Consider the following 18,402-nt stretch of genomic DNA (forward strand, 5'->3'; position numbering starts at 1 on the left):
AAGCTCACGCTTTTGACCCACCCTGGAACCAGGCTGGCTCCCAGGCTCCTGACACTCCAGCACCCCAGGCCTGCCCTCATGGCCCAGCCTCAAGGCCAGCTCCCACAGACCCAGGCTCCCTGCCTGCCCTAAGCCAGACCAGCCCTGCAGACCCACCTCCAGGATGTCACAGCCTCCTGTATACTCTTTAAGTATACTTAAAGCACTCCGTAAGATCCACTTTCCGCATCTTCTCCTGCATGTCTGAATAATTTCCAAATCCTCTTCCCCAGCATGAAAGACAACTATCTCAGTACATCTCACTAGAAAAGGCAATTCCTTGAATTTCTTTATCGCAGTCCCAGAGATAATATATTTACAGATCAAGGTCTTCAAAAATGTAACCTGTAGGCCTTCCCAAGTAGAAACGGTCAAATCCTTTTCTGAATTAACTAACACTTTAATATATGACTTTGTGGATCCAACTTAGAGAATCAGAAATTCCCTACAAGTACAATTTGCTACCTTCCCCTGCAGAAAATCATACCAAAAAGCACACAGGTGTGGGAACTAGGTAACAAACACCAAACAGTGAAACTTCCCAATGCCTTCCCAGTTCAGAGGACACCAAGTCTCCAAAGGTATTTAGAAAATCCCAGTTTCCCTCCTCTGTCATACCATCTCAACGAAAGAGGAAGTCTTGAACTTTCTACTTACCCGTGTAGAGTTCCGTATCTGTGTATTCATCCACTTTCTTGTGCTGCAGAATATAATCAGAGACCTTGGTCCCAATAGCTGGCTGAACATCTACCCACTCCAAGGAGACCACGGTGCTGGAGGGCTCTACTGCTGGGGAAAGCCGCAGCCTAGGGGGGTGACAGGGAAGGTTGTTTGTTTGCCAGCCAGTACTGTCTGGGCCCCAAGAGTTTGCACAGGTCAAGATTAAAAGCACAGGATTCGGTCTGGCTTCAACCCGCCACCATACCCCTTGTGTAGACTTAGGCAATTAATTACACCTCTTTCAGCCTCCGTTTCCTTGTTCATAATGGGGATAAGAAAGAGCCACCTTTTGGATCAATGTGGAATCCAGTAAATTAATCCAAGTACACAGTATGTGCTCACAGCAAGTTGATTAGCTTTCCATTTGTTTAAACTATATTCTCAATGATGCTTCGCTGTCAATTAAACTGGCAGTGCCTTCAAACACAGTCATCTGCCAACCTCTCTGCCATTCTCTTCAATCCCCCAGTATATCAGTCAACGCTTTAATATCCTTAAATCAATACTTCCTCACAGAGGGCAGCGATCCTGGGGAATCCTTTTACAAAGCAAGAAATAACGGAATGTTTGAAGGTGAGAACTGGGAGGGTCCTTTGAGAGAGGAGGTGCAATCCCCTCATTTCATAGAAGGTGAAAGCAAAGCCCAGAAAAGGGGATGATCTGCACAAAGTCACACAGCAAGTTGGGGACAGAACCATGATGGTGACTTTGCTTGTGCCCAGCCCAGATGCCTTCTCTCTTTCCACTATACCCACTAACTCTGCAATGACTATCTTACAATGGATCCTCAGTATTGGCTCCTGCCCAGATCTCTTCTGCTCCTCACACCACTCTCCCTCTTAATCACACTGCCCCAATCAAGATGACCTTCCTTTACTTCCTCAAGTGGTGAGTTTCCTGAGTCAGGGCTTTCCCATGGGCTCTGTCTTTTTCCTGAAACACGTCTGTTGCCATTTGCTGCCTGGCAAACTCTGACTCTAATTCAGGTCTTCTCAGAGAGGCTTCCCAGACTATCTCCCTCTCCTCCAACTAAAGCATCCCCTCTTTGTTCTGTCCATTAGCACATCTTTGTTTTTCTTTCATATTTTTATTATTTAAATGTTTAAACGGTATCATCCTTTCCTGTTTTTGCTTTGACATCTGTCCCCCTCACTAAACGGTCAGTTCCCTAAGTGCACAGACTGTGCCTGTCTTGCTCATTAATGAATTCCCCAATGTCTGACACATAGCAGGTGTTCAAAACTTATTTGTTGAATGAACGAATAATATAAAGTTTCTTAGAAAAGGTCCTACAATTTCTTTATCTCAGTAGTCCCAGTGGTCAACACAGGAACTGGCAAAGCAGTAGTTAGTGCCCAGTAAACCTCTGCCGAATGGATGAGTGAAGAAAGTAATGATGGCTGGCTTGGCGCTATTAAAATAGCACACGCTGCAGTGTAAGTGTCTACCCCTGAGCCACGATTCCATTCTGCCAAAGCTCCCTGCTTTCTCAAAGAAGGAGGTAGGCCCCCAGAGACTTCAGGCATCTGGTGAAGCACCTTAGGAACAGAAGCAAGCCATGGCCTACACTGGCAGGACAAGAATATGAGTCCATGGAAAGGGGTGGCCAGAGGAAGAGGGGCCATACATACGTACACCGGCTGCGGGAGAGGGCTGCAGTTGGGGAGCCCACTGGCATCAAAGGCGCTGAGGTCACACCTGCACCAGTCATCGATCACATCCCCTTTCCCTGAGCACCAGTAGGAGCTCATCAGTGCACTCTTGAAGGCCTGGAATAAAGGAGGACAAAAGAGATGATTATGACAATGGTGGAGAGATGGAGAGCGAAGGTCCCAGTGGCCATGACAGTCATTGACCCAAGCTTCAGAGGAGCTCTCCTGGGCACAGGACACCATCTCTTGCATAAAGCCCCAGCATTCTACCACTGGGTTCTTCTGTTTTGAGCCATTCTCCACCCAATAGCCAGAATGATCACTGAGACAGGATAGTAAGAGCATCCATTGAGAACCTCCCCTGGGCCTGACACTCTACACATATTAACTTATTTCATCTTCAGTACCTCACACGATAGCTGTAATAAAAATTATCATTATTTCCCATTCTACAAACCGGAAAATTGGGGCACACAGAAGGTAAGTAATTTGTCTGAGGTTCATAGCTAGTAAGTGATGGAACTGAGATCTGATCCAAGACAGTCTGGCTCCAGAACCTGCCCTCCTTAACACCTTGCCACACTGCTTCTTGTAGAAATCTGACCACCTCACCACCACCCTGCTTCAAAACCTTCAGAGGCTCCCCATAGCCCTCAGGATAAAGTCTAAACTACTTGCTCTAGCTCCTGACCACCTTCTTAGTCTCATCTCTCACCACTCCTCTGATTTTCCTTTGCATGCTACCGTCTACCCTCATGCAACCATTAAGATTTCCACCAACAGTGAATTCCTGCTTATGAAAAGTGTGCTCTAAATCAGGAGACAGCAAAGTGTTTCTGCAAAGGACCAGACAGTAAATATTTTTGACTTTATGGCCAGGCAGTCTCTGCCACAATAACTTAACTCTGCCTTTGTACCATGAAAGCGACACAGATTATACTTTAAATAAACGGGCATGCTTGTGTTCCAATAAAACTTTATTTACAAAGACAGCTGACAGGCTAGACTTGTTCTGAGGTACACTGTCTGCTGACCCTTGCTCTAAATGATGATTGATTGATTGATTGAGTATTATTATTTTGGCTGTGTTGGGTCTTCATTGCTGCTGTACGGGCTTTCTCTAGTTGCGGTGAGCGGGGGCTACTCTGTGTTGTGGTGCACGGTCTTCTCATTGCGGTGGCTTCTCTTGTTGCGGAGCACAGGCTCTAGGCACGTGGGCTTCAGAAGTTGCGGAGCATGGGCTCAGTAGTTGTGGTGCACGGACTCTGTAGTGCAAGCTCAGTAGTTGCGGTGCATGGGGTTAGTTGCTCCACGGCATATGGGATCTTCCCGGACCAGGGCTCAAACCCATGTCCCCTGCATTGGCAGGCGGATTCTTAACCACTGTGCCACCAGGGAAGTCCCCTGATGTTCTATTTAATTGCAGTGTGCTTCATTGTCTCTTTCTCTCTCTCTCTTTTTTTTTTTTTTTTTTTTTTTTTAATACATCCTGTCCTCTCTACTGGAATACTCAACCCCACCCCTACCTTGGAATCCACTTCACTCTTTTGGTCTCAGATGAAACCTTCTTTTCTATGGGAACCCTACCTTAACTTTCTTAAGCCTGGAATCAGGCTCCTCTTCTGGACACCACAACACACTAGACCACACCTAACCATCACATTCCCTTGCCTGTCTCACCCAACAGACTCTGATCCCACCAAGGGCACAGGCCATGCCTTGTTCACATGAGTGTTCCCATGGGACTGAGAACACTTATTCAGTCAATATTTACTGAATAAATGAACGGACACTGAAAAACTGATCATGAGGCTGAGGTTCAGATGTGCTTTATGCTTTCGTCACTCCATTTACACTGACATTTCACGGCACTGGGGATTCAAAATGTTTGACAGCTCTTTTTCAAACTTGGGGATTCCAGAGAATGTTGATCTCTTACTCCTTTGCCAGGTAACAGACTACCTGCTTGCTTTCTTTTTTCTTTTAATTATTATTATTATTTTTTATTTTCTGTGTACTTTTCAAACTAAAGCTTCACAAAACCTACTACCAAGGACACTTGATTACCCAGGTGACACTATTTCCATCTTGCATTGCTTTTTTGTTTTTTATTTATTTATTTATTTTTGGCTGCACTGGGTCTTTGTTGCTGCATGCCGGCTTTCTCTAGTTGTGGCGAGCGGGGGCTACTCTTCGTTGCGGTGCGTGGGCTTCTCATTGTGGTGGCTTCTCTTGTTGCAGAGTACGAGCTCTAGGCACGTAGGCTTCAGTAGTTGTAGCACACATGTTCAGTAGTTGTGACTCGCGGGCTCTAGAGCACAGGCTCAGTAGTTGTGGTGCACAGGCTTAGCTGCTCTACAGCATGTGGGATCTTCCCAGACCAGGGCTCGAACCTGTGTCCCCTGCATTGGCAGGCGGATTCTTAACCACTGTGCCACCAGGGAAGCCCTCCATCTTGCATTGTTGACAAGACTCAACTACAGCATGCTTGTGTAAAGTGGGTCTGGGGTCTGCCTCCTTAGCCAGAATACAGATCTAGAAGGAGAACATGTGTATCAAGGACACTACTGTGTAAGCCACCAACACATTCCTCTCAGTGCCTCTGGTGAGAAGGCTCCGATTATTCCTGCCATATGTCCTTACTCATATCCTCTCCAAGGGGTGAACAAATGATCTAATTTCTCCTGAATTAAGAACAGTGACCCAAAGAAATAAAAAAGAATTATAAGAGCTAATGTTCATGAAGCACCTAATTACACAGTGGAAGGTACTTTAAGGGCATTAAAGTGTAATTCTCACAATAGTCCTGAGAAACAGATACTGTGATCTTCATTCACAGGTGAGAACTAGGAACCTGAACAGTGAAGAAATATTCCCAAGATCACACAGCAAGCAAATGATGGAAGCAGAATCCCAGCCCAGATCTCTGTGACTCCCAAGCATAGGTCTTTTCTATTTAACCACTCAGGACAGTGGGGTTGACTCCAAGTAGGATTGCCAGATTCAGTAAATAAAAATACAGGATGCCCAGTTAAATTCACATTCCAAATAAACAACTTTTTTTAGTATAAATATATCCCATTCAGTGTTTGCATATAAATTATGTGGGCCAGAGTCTGGCAAACAATAATAGCACTGTTCTTACAACAAGTTAGAACCTATGTTAGGAACAACATAGGTTCTCCTACTGGCACCAGAGGGGGCACTCTCATGAGGGCAGAAACCAGATGGGATGGGTCATGCTGACTGACAGACTTTCTTCTCCCTCCATTTGCCGGTTCCCTCTGATTTAAATTAACATGTACAACTGCTCGTGGTTTAAGATTCTGTAACATCTCCAGCTAGAGCTAAGGGCTTAATTATCATAATGGTGAAATCCAGGGCCATGGGTGAAAGTGACACAGATGGTAAGAGATTGCCTTGGACTCCAGCAAGGGGAGGAGAGAGAACATCCTGTTTTGTGTACGTGTTTTGTTTTTGCGTGTGTGCGTGTGCGCACGTGTGTGTGTGTGTGGTTTTTGTAATCAATAGTCACTGGAGCTTGTGAAAAACAAAACAGGAAATCTCTCTGGACTTTGTGAGTTTCACCATCCAAGCAGCTCTTGGGAAGAAACATTGCCTGTGAGTCTCCACATCCACTGGCTCTTTCCCAAACCCTGAGGAACAGAACGGGGACTGCAGCAGTGGCCAGGCAAACCGTGGATAGAGCTCAAACACACCCTGATAAAAGGCCTACATCAAACAGGGAGCCCTCGCAAGGCAGCAGAAGCCAGCATGCATCAGCCCAGGTTCACTCTTTTCTTACATCTCCAGTCCTTGCAACACTCCATCCCGAATCCAAATAGATCCCAAGGGAGGAACAGCATAGAATGTTCCAGCTTCCAGGGACTCCATAAATCATCTAAGTGAATCTGTTTTACAGATGCACATACAGTGGCCCAGAAATGCTAGTTGGCTGGCCCAAGGTGATAGAGCAACTTTGTGGTGAAATGACTCGATTCCTCCATTTAATCCTCAAAATTACCCTTTGAGATGGGTGTCCTATTCCCATTCACAGACACATGGCGGAGTAGGATTTGAACTGAAGTTCGTCTGAATTCTGGCACGCCGGACTTTCCCAGGTCGCACAGGAACTATAAATGCCAAGATTTCATCCAAAACATCCTTTTCAGCTGTTCTGCTTGTATCACGTGCTTATGTGTTATTTGTTGTGTGCATGTGTGTGTGCCTGTGTGTGTTCTCAGAGGAAAATGAAACCTTACACTAGAGGCATTGTTGACTCCTAGCTTTTGAAAAAGTGAAGGCACTTAAGAAACAAATCCTGTACTTAATACAGGGCTAAGGGCTACATTTGCATGGTCATTGGTTTTCATGACAATGAAGGTTTGCATTTCCACTACTAGCGAATGCTTCCAACTTCTGGCTAATTAGCTAGCAAACCAAGCCCCTCAGGATGAGAAAACAGCCACAAAAAATGTTAAGCAATCAAAATAAACTAGGATTTATTCTTGACTCTACTGTTACTTCCCTAATTGAACTTTGCATAAGTTGTTTCTCTAGTTAAGCCTCAATTTGTCCATCTGTAAAATGAGGACACAGAGGTTTTATTTTGGAGGGTTTAATTAACTGAACTTCCTCCTCCATACTACATGCCATCTAGATGCTGAGAAAGACGATGGACTAGACCCAGTCACTAATTTCAAAGGATTCACAGTCTAGCGATGAAGACGCACACAATTACAATTAATATGGTTCAAATGCTGTGAAGTAACATGCAGGAGGTTATGGGAATACAAAGGAAGAGGACTTTCCAGCTCTAAAAATTTTGACAATGTCTTGGGAATCTTAAACTTCAAGTTAACACTCCGTATTTGATTAAGATAGATTCTTGGGACCATCTATACAGAATGCCACTAAGCCTACGAATTAAATTCCGTACTCTATACTTACAATGACTATTTTTTACACTGAAAAATTATACTCAGGGGCTGACATCAAGTCTGCTATTTTTGATACTGAGATGGTTCTGCTTTGTATAACCAAAAAGATGCCCTGAAGTCCTCACTCAAAGCTTCGTGAATCTGTTGTCTTCAGTACTAATAATAAGCTTGGTCAGGTGGTGCTCAACCCATACCAATTGAGGAGACGAAAGGCCCTCTGGAGAAAGAAACAGATTACCTTTTTACCACCAGGCTTCCTTTCAGTACCTAACGCAGTATCTAGCAGATAACATAAGTCAGCCAATATTTGTTAAATTGAATTAAAAATTCACATGGAATGCTGAATGAAATGAACCAAGTTTATAAATGATATCATAAAGCCAGGAAAATGTGTGTGTGTGATGCTCTCCTTCCTCAAGATTACTTGTATCTCCCACGTCAGTGAAGGGCACTCCCATCAATTTGATGCCTCCAGACAGAAACTGAGGGTTACCCTGGGCTCCTCCCTCTACCTCATAACAGCTTTCAAACCAACTTCTCTCCCCCGGCCCCATGGCTGTCTCCTGGGTGCAGGTTAGTAATGCCTCTTCTCTAGGCAATTGTCATAGCCCCTGGACTGGCCTTCCAGCTCCAGTCTTTTCCAGCACATCCTCTCCCAGCTTTCTAAAACGTCACTGCCTATTTCACCCCCTTGCTTGCACCCCTTCAAATACTCCACCACCTTCTGGTTGAAGCCTCTACTTCTTAATCTGATTTCAAAGTCCTCTGTTGTTCAGCCTGTGGCTTTTCTCCCATCTTCTCCTTACTGTTCCTACTCTGTGCTCTAGCACATACCATCTTATAGGAGTGCACTGCTTCATACCAAGCCTTTGCTCATGCTGTGCCTTTGTCTAAAATGCCCTTTCCCCACTTACGTTTCCTTGCTGAAATCCAGGAAACTTTTTGTCCACCAGGACCCTGTCACTTGAGAGGTTCTGTCTCTCTCCTCTCGTTCAATTTTTGCACATGTCACAGTCCCTTGCAATTTGCTTGTTTATGTGTACTTCTTGCTTATCAGACTGGGAACTCCTCCAGGCCAAGGTGATATACTTGATTCATCTCTCTCTCCCCAGCTCCAACCAAAAGCGTCAACACATTGTAGGGTCCCCAAAATATGTGTTAAATGCCATAGATATATGTAATAGGATGCTCGCCCAAAGAATAAACTTGCATACTTGCTGGGGTTTTTTTTCCAGCAAAAGAGATGACAGAAGTGCAATTGGTCACCTTAAAAAGACTAAATTCCTTGATGTCGTTGAAAAGGGGTCAGGGTGGTGTACGGAAGTAGAATCCCTTTTGGAGGCATTTGGGATGACTGCTTGGAGGAGAGTAGGTTGGTAGTTCTTTGCCCAGGAAGCACTTGGGTCTAAAATAACATGCTCCTATGTTCCTAGAGAGAGATGGGAGGAAGGGAAGTGGGTGACATTCTAGTTTTGTAGGAAGACTAATTCCTGAGCCCATGCTGACCACATTTGATTGGTCAGGAGGGACTAGGATTGATGAACATAGAAGGGTTGAAGAGGACATCATAGCAGTGCATGTGCAGAGGCAGAAATACTGGTTTATAGCCTGGCCTGGACCTCTCGGATAGGACCTACCTGAGCCACCTGCCATTCAGTCATCAGCACACCCCCTAGAGTGGTTATAGGAGATGCCAATCACTCCTTGCCCTGGTAGTTATAGGAGCTGGAGACCAGGGGCTGGAGCCCCCATTCTTTGGGAAAAAAAATAAGTAATGCTGGTGTGTCCTGACAGTGAGGAGATTAACTGGTCATCTCGTTACAAATCAATGACTGCATACTTAAGCAGCATGTGTGAGAACATTTGGGAAGAGAAGTGGGTAATGTTAGTTGACTTAAGAATTCTTATTCCCAAACAGAGCAGGAAGGCAGGTGTGGTGACTTTAAAACATGACCCTAAATATCTTTGACATTTCCCTCACCATGAGGCGGGATCCAGGTTCTCTCCGCTTGAGTCTGGGCTCTACAATTGCTTGACCAAAATAAGTATGGCTGCTTCAATTTCTGGGCTCAGGCCTTAAGAAACTGGCAGCTTCCACATCATGTCTCTTGGAATGCTCACTCTTAAAGCCCAACCACCATGCTGTGAGGAAGCCCAGACCACATGGAAAGGCCACATGTAGGTATTCCAGGCAACAGACCTAGCTGAGGACCCAGCCAACAGCCAAGGTCATCTGCCAGATGGGTGAGCCATAGACACCTGCTGACTGCAGCCACATGAGGGAACCAAGTCAGAAGTGCCCAGCTCAGCCCAGTCAACCCCCAGATCATTAAAGACAATAATAAAATGATCATTGTTTTAAGCCACCAATTTTGGGGATTGCATAGGAATGAATAACTGGAACAGCAGGTAATTCACTTCTGAATAATCCTGAAAGATTACTTAGAAGAGGTAGCAACTAGGGAGCAGCTGATCAAAGGGAAGTAGACACCTTAAATTACATACTTATCCCAGGAGTTAGAGGACTCTGAAGTGCATACACACCTACTCATTGCCCCAGATCCCTGGCATTTCAGACCTGAAAGAGTCCTGAAAGGTGAAACTGGCCTTCACAACTTTGCACAGACTAAGGGGCTCAAAAGGAAAAGCGACCTGTCCAAGTTTACACCACAAGAATCTGGCAGAAAATAAACTAAGTTTTTCATATCAATTAACATTCACTATACAAGGCTGCTTACCTTTGGAACTGGCTTCAAGCCACTAATTTGTTATGCTTTTAGATAGGAAACAAACATAATAGCAACATTTACTGAGAATGTCATAAGCATTTTAATACACATTAGCTCATTCAATCCTGTCAATAGCCTTATGAAGCAGATTCTGCTATTACCATCCCCATTTCACAGGTGAGGAAACTGAGGTCTGAAGGGTGAAACAACCTATTCAAAGTCACCCAGCTAAAAAGTGGTAGAACAAGGATTTGAACTCAGGTCATTTGATCCTACCGTCATGAACAATATTCTCACTAACTAGAGGATATTAGTAACAGCACTTAACACTTATTGAGTGCTTACTACAAGCCAAGCATTGTTCTAAACACTTTATATGTATTCCTTCTCACAACAACCCTAAGTACTTTAGACATATTAACTCATTTAATTCTCCCAACAACCTGTGAGGTAGGCATGATTATTATGTTCCATTTTACATTTATGCCCAAGATCCTAGGGCTAGTGAGTGGCACAGCCAGGATTTCAACCCAGGGAGTCTGGTTCTAGAGTCTGTGCTCTGAAATGCAAAGCCTCCAAACACACAATCCATTTTTTTTTTAAATGTTATTTATGTTCCTGATTCCCCCCACCTTTAGCATATATTGAGATTTTTCACTGTACCTATGGGAATGGGCCAATGAAAATGCTATAGGTAACTGCCATTTACATTTAAGTCAAACGTGAGCAATGTTATATAGTTCAATGTAATAGAAGCCTCAGGAGTGAATAAAGTCTCACAGGAAGAGGCTACAGAGCTCAGACACAAGAATCCCAGGGAACTCTAACATTTTCTGCCTAACTTGCTGTGTGACCTCTGTAAGTCATTTACCCTCTCTGGGCCTTATTATCACCTGTATTTTCTTCAACTTGGACATACATTCCACAGCATTGCTGGTTCTAATCATTTTTTGATTTGTGTTCTGGAATTTGCTTTTTCTCAAAGCTGTCCACAATTTTCCCACCCCCTTTAAAACTTCTCATCCCAGATATACTGCCTGGGATCCTTAAAAATTCATGCCAGTAGGCAAAACCATGGGGACAGTAAAAGGACCAGTGGTTGGCAGGGGTTGGGGGAAGGGAAGGATGAATAGGGGGAGTGCAGAGGATTTTAGGGCAGTTAACCTATTCTGTATGATACTATCACGGTAGATACACATCATTATACATTTGTCAAAACTCACAGAGTGCACACCAAGAGTGAACTTTCATGTAAACTTTGGACTTTGGGTGATAATGATGTGTCAGTGTCAGTTCATTGACTGTAACAAATGCATTACTGTGGTGTGGGAGGATGATGATGGGGAGGACTCTGGGGGGGTGGGGCGGGGAGTGTATGGGGACTCTTTGCACTTTACACTGGGATGTTGCTGGGAACCTAAAACTTCTCTTAAAAATAAAGCCTATTTTTAAAAATCCTGCCAGAACACTCTATGACATAAATCACAGCAAGATCCTTTTTGACCCACCTTCTAGAGAAATGGAAATAAAAACAAATATAAACAAATGGGACCTAATGAAACTTAAAAGCTTTTGCACAGCAAAGGAAACCATAAACAAGACAAAAAGACAACCCTCAGAATGGGAGAAAATATTTGCATATGAAGCAACTGACAAAGGATTAATCTCCAAAATTTACAAGCAGCTCATGCAGCTCAATATCAAAAAACCAAACAACCCAATCCAAAAATGGGCAGAAGACCTAAATAGACATTTCTCCAAAGAAGATATACAGATTGCCAATAAACACATGAAAGGATGCTCAACATCACTAATCATTAGAGAAATGCAAATCAAAACTACAATGAGGTATCACCTCACACCAGTCAGAATGGCCATCATCAAAAAATCTATAAACAATAAATGTTGGAGAAGGTGTAGAGAAAAGGGAACCCTCTTGCACTGTTGGTGGGAATGTAAATTGATACAGCCACTATGGAGAACAGTATGGAGGTTCCTTAAAAAACTAAAAATAGAACTACCATACCACCCAGCAATCCCACTACTGGGCATATACCCTGAGAAAACCATAATTCAAAAAGAGACATGTACCACAATGTTCATTGCAGCTCTATTTACAATAGCCAGGATATGGAAGCAACCTAAGTGTCCATCGACAGATGAATGGATAAAGAAGATGTGGCACATATATACAATGTAATATTACTCAGCCATAAAAAGAAACAAAATTGAGTTATTTGTAGTGAGGTGGACGGACATAGAGTCTGTCATACAGAGTGAAGTAAGCCAGAAAGAGAAAAACAAATACCGTATACTAACACATATATATGGAATCTAAAAAAAAAAAAAAAAAAAAAAATGGTTCTGAAGAACCTAGGGGCAGGACAAGAATAAAGATGCAGATGTAGGGAATGGACCTGAAGACACAGGGAGGGAGAAGGGTAAGCTGGGACGAAGTGAGAGAGTGGCATGGACATATATACACTACCAAACATAAAATAGATAGCTAGTGGGAAGCAGCCGCATAGCACAGGGAGATCAGCTCGGTGCTTTGTGACCACCTAGAGGGGTGGGATAGGGAGGGTGGGAGGGAGACACAAGAGAGAGGAGATATGGGGATATATGTATATGTAGAGCTGATTCACTTTGTTATAAAGCAGAAACTAACACACCCTTGTAAAGCTATTATACTCCAATAAAGAGGTTAAAAAAAAAAAAAAAAACTCCTGCCAGTTAACATCTCTGTAGAAGAGGCCCCACAGATGATGAGCACGCCATTGATGGTTTGTGAGCAAAGGGGGGAGTGGGATGAAGAGGAGAGACACCTATTACGCATTTCTTTACTCCAGGTCTGGTGCTGGGATGTCTGTCTCTTAGCTCCTGTAAGACTCCTAGCAACCTGTGGATATGGCAGCTCTTACTGTTCCCAGTAATCCGAACAGATGAGCAAATGTAGGGTCAGAGAAGAGATACCAGCCCAGGTCCCCCAGATTGAATGCAGCAGAGCAGAGGGCCTCTAACTCTGAATCCCAAGCTTTGCCCCCTGACCTCCCTTACCCTACCCCTCAGTTTCAGCCTCTGAGTTAGATCCCCCCCACTCACAAGGCCACACAGTAAAGGAATACTAATAGGCAAGGACCCATTTCCTTATGAGAAATTGTGCAGCTCAGTCTAGGGCTCTATAAATCACAGGAACTGACACCTAATTTCCCCTGTCAGGATAAAGTTTGCTTTTCAAGCCATTCTCGCCTGAATGATGAGAGCCCGACAAAACAGCTTGTTAATGTGGGCGACAGGGGGAAGACGTTTAGGGGCAGCCAAACCCCTTCTTGCCACACTTACCTCTGCTAATGAAAAAATATTAGAGAAATAAATACACAACCCACTGAGACGTTCCTACACAGGGCTCTGTCAGCTGTCTGTTTCCCAAGATGTACAGAGACAGGATGATACGGTTATATGATCCTCAGGCAAGGAGCTATTTTTCTTGTCAGTTCACTCCATATTTTAGCTCCTGTCCATCTCACGTAGAGGATGAAGTGCTGGGTTTTAAAGCATTAAAAATAACAGGGAGCATTTTTGAGCAAACCTATATGTCACACACAGTGCTCAGTGTTTGACATGAGGAGGCATTTCATTTGCACAGCAATGCCATGATTCGGGTACCTCTATCACTCCCATTACACAGAAGATGAGACTGAGGCCCCAGGGAGTCTGGGTTCCTTGCCTGTGTCACATAGCCAATATTTGGCAGAGCAAAATTCAAACTTAAATGTGTCAAATTCCAAAGCCTAAATGTTTTACCACTGTGAGCTTATTTAATCCTCATAATAAGCCCGTATATTAGGTTGCATTGTCTCCACGCATTCTTCGAAAAAGTTGAAACTTTAAAAAGATTTGGGGACTTCCCTGGTGGTCCAATGTTTAAGACTCCGTGCTCCCAATGCAGGGGGCCTGGGTTCGATCCCTGGTCGGGGAACTAGATCCCGCATGCATATCGCAACTAAAGATCCCCGCACACCGCAATGAAGATCCCACAGGCCGAAACTAAGACCCAGTGCAGCCAAATTAATTAATTAATTGGCCTCGTGTGATCAGGTGACTTGCACAATGTCACCAACCTAGGGTGACTCAGATTCAAACACATCACTTCCTGCCACCATGCTTTTTATACCCTATTTTCCAGCTATGCTTTCTCACCTCTCACCTCTTACATGCTATTTTCTCTCCTTGGAACACTCTTCCCCCATCCAATAATTTCCCCCACTGACCAGCCCATCAGCTCTCAGCTTGGAGACCACCTCTTGCAGTCCCTGGTCCCTGGGATAGACCCCTTCCTTTGTAACACATCTCTTCCCACCTTCCCCTATCACAAAACTTATTTTCCTGTGTTGTATTTTATTGTCTGTGTCATTGCTTGTCTGTCTCTCCTCTTAGACTGTACAAATTGAGGTTGAAGCCCTGTCTACTTTGTTTACCATTTAATCCCTCGTGCCTGACAGAGTAGGGGCCCAGTAATTGATTAATCAATTGGTCTGTCATAAGTTAATTAATGTTAAGAACCCTAATCCTGTCACATCTCTGTCCCTTTGCCTCCTGTTGGCCTTAGCTTGGAAGATTTCTCCTTTACCTGGGGCCTCGGGATAATCCTGGGCTCTTAACCTCTGCCATGCTCCTACCGGATGCTCACTTTACACCTGAGACCAGCCCAGGAGATCTAAGAGCCAAAGTTCTTGACCCAAAAACCTTCCACACCCTCCAGTAAAATATGGAAGGGCTTTTGAGCTTTTTGTACAAAGCATCCCAAAGATCAGAAGGAACAAGTGCAAAATTACTTTGAAGACTCTTTCTTAAATATTTATGCAAATGACACTCTGCAATAGACTTTGATTGCTTTTAATATTAAAACAATGGAGTTTTTCCCAAGGTGTTTCTCATAGTATGATTCCTGGCCCTCTTGCCTCATTAATGGCCTGAAACACTTATTAGAAATTCAGATTCCCACTCAGACCCACTGAATCGGAATCTTGGGAGAGGTGCTACAGAACCCATGATTGAATACACTCCCAAGTGATTCTTAGGTATTATTAAGTTCAAGAATCTCTGATCTCTTTATCCTGTGGCTTTAGATATATCCTGGCATATCACAGTATACCCCCCTGAGTCAGGGTACTTCAGTTTGAGAATAAAAACTGACAGGATTTTTAATAGATACCCTTCAGGTTATCAGATACAAGGGATGGTTTGGTGTGCATATTTGAACTAAATAAAAATAACCCTGTTGCTTTGGCCAAGAGTAGTGGGACCAAAACTGGCCCAAATTGGAACAATCACATGTTTTCCCTGGGAATTTAGATTCAAATGTTCATTGGTCTCTGAGTGCTTGAACTGGTATGAGATGCAAGGCTAGACTTGGCTAGGCTGGGCTTGTCATGTTGAGCCACATGGATGGAAAGCAGAAAAGGTGGGAGGCGGGGGAGGAAGGAAAGAGAAAGAGAGAAAGAGAGAAAGAGAGAAAGAGAGAGAGAGAGAGAGAGAGAGAGAGGGAGAGGGAGAGAGAGGGGGACAGAGAGAGAGAGAGACCAATCAATTGCAGAGGGAAACAGAATGTCAGGCTCCAGGATTACTGCTGACAGTGGCTTCCTGGATGCTGGTAGCTCAGCTGTGCTCTCTGTCCTTGAGTTACATGAGAAATCACTGTATCATTATAATAATTTCTCCATTTTTTGCTTAGACTGTTTCAGTGGGTTTCTCTTTTTACCAGTAAAAGAGCTATGACTGAGACAAGTATAAAGATTCTGTTTCCTAGCCTGGCACACAGGGCCCTTCACACAGTGATGCCACACAATCTCCTTAGCTCATCTCCCATGACTATAGTCTTCCTTGGTCCTACATACCATCTACATTAAACCACCTGCCATGGACCAGATAGGTGACACACTTTGATGCCACTGTGTCTTTGCACATGGTTTCCCTCAGCCTATAATGCCTTTACTCCATTCTACCCTTGATCAAACCATACTCATTATTTAAGACCCACTACAACTGCAATCTTCTCTGGAAACTCTTTTCTGATTTCCCAACAGAACTGAAGGCCTCCACTGCACCTTGGACAACACATCTGTTAGTGAACCGCAATATTTTATAGAACTATTTATTTGCATATCTGTCCTCTCTACTGAACTTTGAGTTCTTTGCCTTATTTTATCAGAAGCTCCTGCACAAGGCCTGACCCAAAGAAGGTACTCCATAAATGTCTGTTGTATGAGTAAGTGTTGCATGAATGAGTGGTAAATTCTGAGGATTAGAAGACTGAGAGCTCTTTGGATGTCTAATCTATGTTATCCTAGTAGACCTGCTCAGTCATCAGGGCAATAGATTGTGCTTACATTGTTCCAAACTGTCTCCAGACCATTTGTCCTGCCTGTCACTGAGCTGATAGCAATTGTGAAAGTGATGAATGAGCAATAGGAAACATCAGTTATAACTCCAGGGAGAAGACACAGCCATATCAGTAGCCTCATACATCTAATCGTGAGTCATCTTCCCAAGGCATCTTGCCCTGTGACCTTGAACTGCCAAGGGCTTCTCAGTCCTGTACAAATCCAAGTTCTTCAGAGGATGGCTCCTCCTCTCAGCCTGTCTCCTACAAGGCACTGCTCCTGGCCCGCTCAGTCCTGGAGGGGGAAACCTGGATGGAACTCACACACTTTTCCCAAGGTAAGCCTTTAGCCAAGGATCCCAGCCCCACCCAACAGACAAGACCTGTCTTCTAAGGCCTGCTGTCCTTTGACAGATAGTAACTCCTCTCCCCTGTGGTGAGAACATCTGGAGATGACGGGCAGGTGGGAAGGTTTCAAGTGGAGGATCCGTCCAAGATTGTGGAGTTTATGTTGCTAAATGCTAGCTTAAGCTAGTGGTGAGTTCCTGAGTAAAGGACTGCAAAATTTCCCTTCTGTGGCCACTGGTGACCTCATTTTTCCAGTACACCCATTTTCCCTTAGGAGGCATCTGAAGGAGGTAGTCTCTCCAGCTGGTGGGGCTTCCATGGTTGGGCCTGTGGGTAAGGGCAGGGACAGAAAGGTCGGAGGAGAGGAGGGGACATGCTGTCTAGACCCATACTGAGTTTACCTTTGCCTTTGAGAAAGTGCCTTGGAATTTTGGCTAAAAAATTATGGAAAGGGAGATTTTTACCAGGTTCATTGTAGCCATATTTCCATGCTGATAAGTTGGACTCTGAGAAGTCTTGATCCCTTAATCTAGCAAAGGACGTTACATATGCTGGAGGGATGGCAGAGCATGGAGGTTAAGAATACAATCCTTGGAACCAAACCCCTGGGTTCAAGTCTTAGTGTCATCAAAGAGCAAACTTGATAGAAGTGACTTCAATTCTCTATGCTTCATTCCCACATGTGTAAAATGAGGATGTATTAATACCTACCTCAATAAAGAACAGCATAAGAATAATTTATAAAGTGCCTAAAATAATGCCAGAACCACATATGTGTTCACACATATACATATATTTGATAATTAAAGAGTACTGACGAAGCTTTTAAACTTGGATATTCTCTAAATGGAAGCAAGATAGTTATTATGAATTATTATTGTTTATTATGAATGTAGTAAAGTTATTTACAATTACTTACAGGCAACAGTGATTCTAGGCACATCTATGCTCAGAATTATTTTTATTCTTTTTAACATTTTTACAATGGGGAAAAATATGTCATTAGAACCAACTATCAGGGACGGTAAGATTACCTTTGCTTTGGGGAAGCATGCCTTTCCTAGTCTCTGTGAACTGACTACCCTTTCAGTTTTTTAATCGGCTGATGCCTGAAGGTAAGGCAATTACAATTATTGTACACCTACTCTGTGCTGGATGCTTTAATCAGAAGCAATAGCAGAAGCAGAAGAGAGAAGGAGGAAAAGAAAGAGAAAGAGGAGAAAGATGAAGAAGACAAAGGTAGAGGAAAGAAGCTGCAACTAATATTGATTGAGTTTCTAATCATTCTAGGCATTGATAAGTGCTCTGCATATATAATCTTATGCAACCTAACAACAACTCTGTGAGTTAAATACTGTTACCATCCTCACTGAGATTCTGAGTATTTAACTTGTAGCTCCAGAATATCTGGTAAAGTAAGAATGTAAGCCTAGGTCTATCTGATTCTTATACTGCCCTTCTTTACATCTGTCATCTGATATAATACCCAGAAGCAACCTAGGCAGCGAGTCTTCTTACCATCCCCATCTGACAGATAAGAAAATGAAGTTCAGGTAGGCTAAGTCACCTGTTCACTACAGGTAAGCAGGTAA

At 43.7% G+C, this 18,402-nt stretch overlaps 1 protein-coding gene across 3 annotated transcripts in view; it reads right to left on the minus strand.

Moving 5' to 3' along the window:
* The window catches only part of ASTN2 (astrotactin 2), an 898,930-nt gene that overhangs the window by 155,918 nt on the left and 724,610 nt on the right, over nt 1-18,402 (minus strand). For all 3 annotated transcript variants that reach the window (XM_082402209.1, XM_082402208.1, XM_082402210.1), the window contains 2 exons: nt 2,395-2,528; nt 697-845 (listed from right to left, as the gene is read on the minus strand). In XM_082402209.1, the coding sequence (XP_082258335.1) occupies nt 697-845; nt 2,395-2,528 (283 nt within the window). The remainder of the gene's footprint in view (nt 1-696; nt 846-2,394; nt 2,529-18,402) is intronic.

The sequence above is a fragment of the Balaenoptera borealis genome (genome assembly GCF_965194805.1).
Source record: "Balaenoptera borealis genome assembly, chromosome: 8".
In the NCBI taxonomy this organism is placed as follows: Eukaryota; Metazoa; Chordata; class Mammalia; order Artiodactyla; family Balaenopteridae; genus Balaenoptera; species Balaenoptera borealis.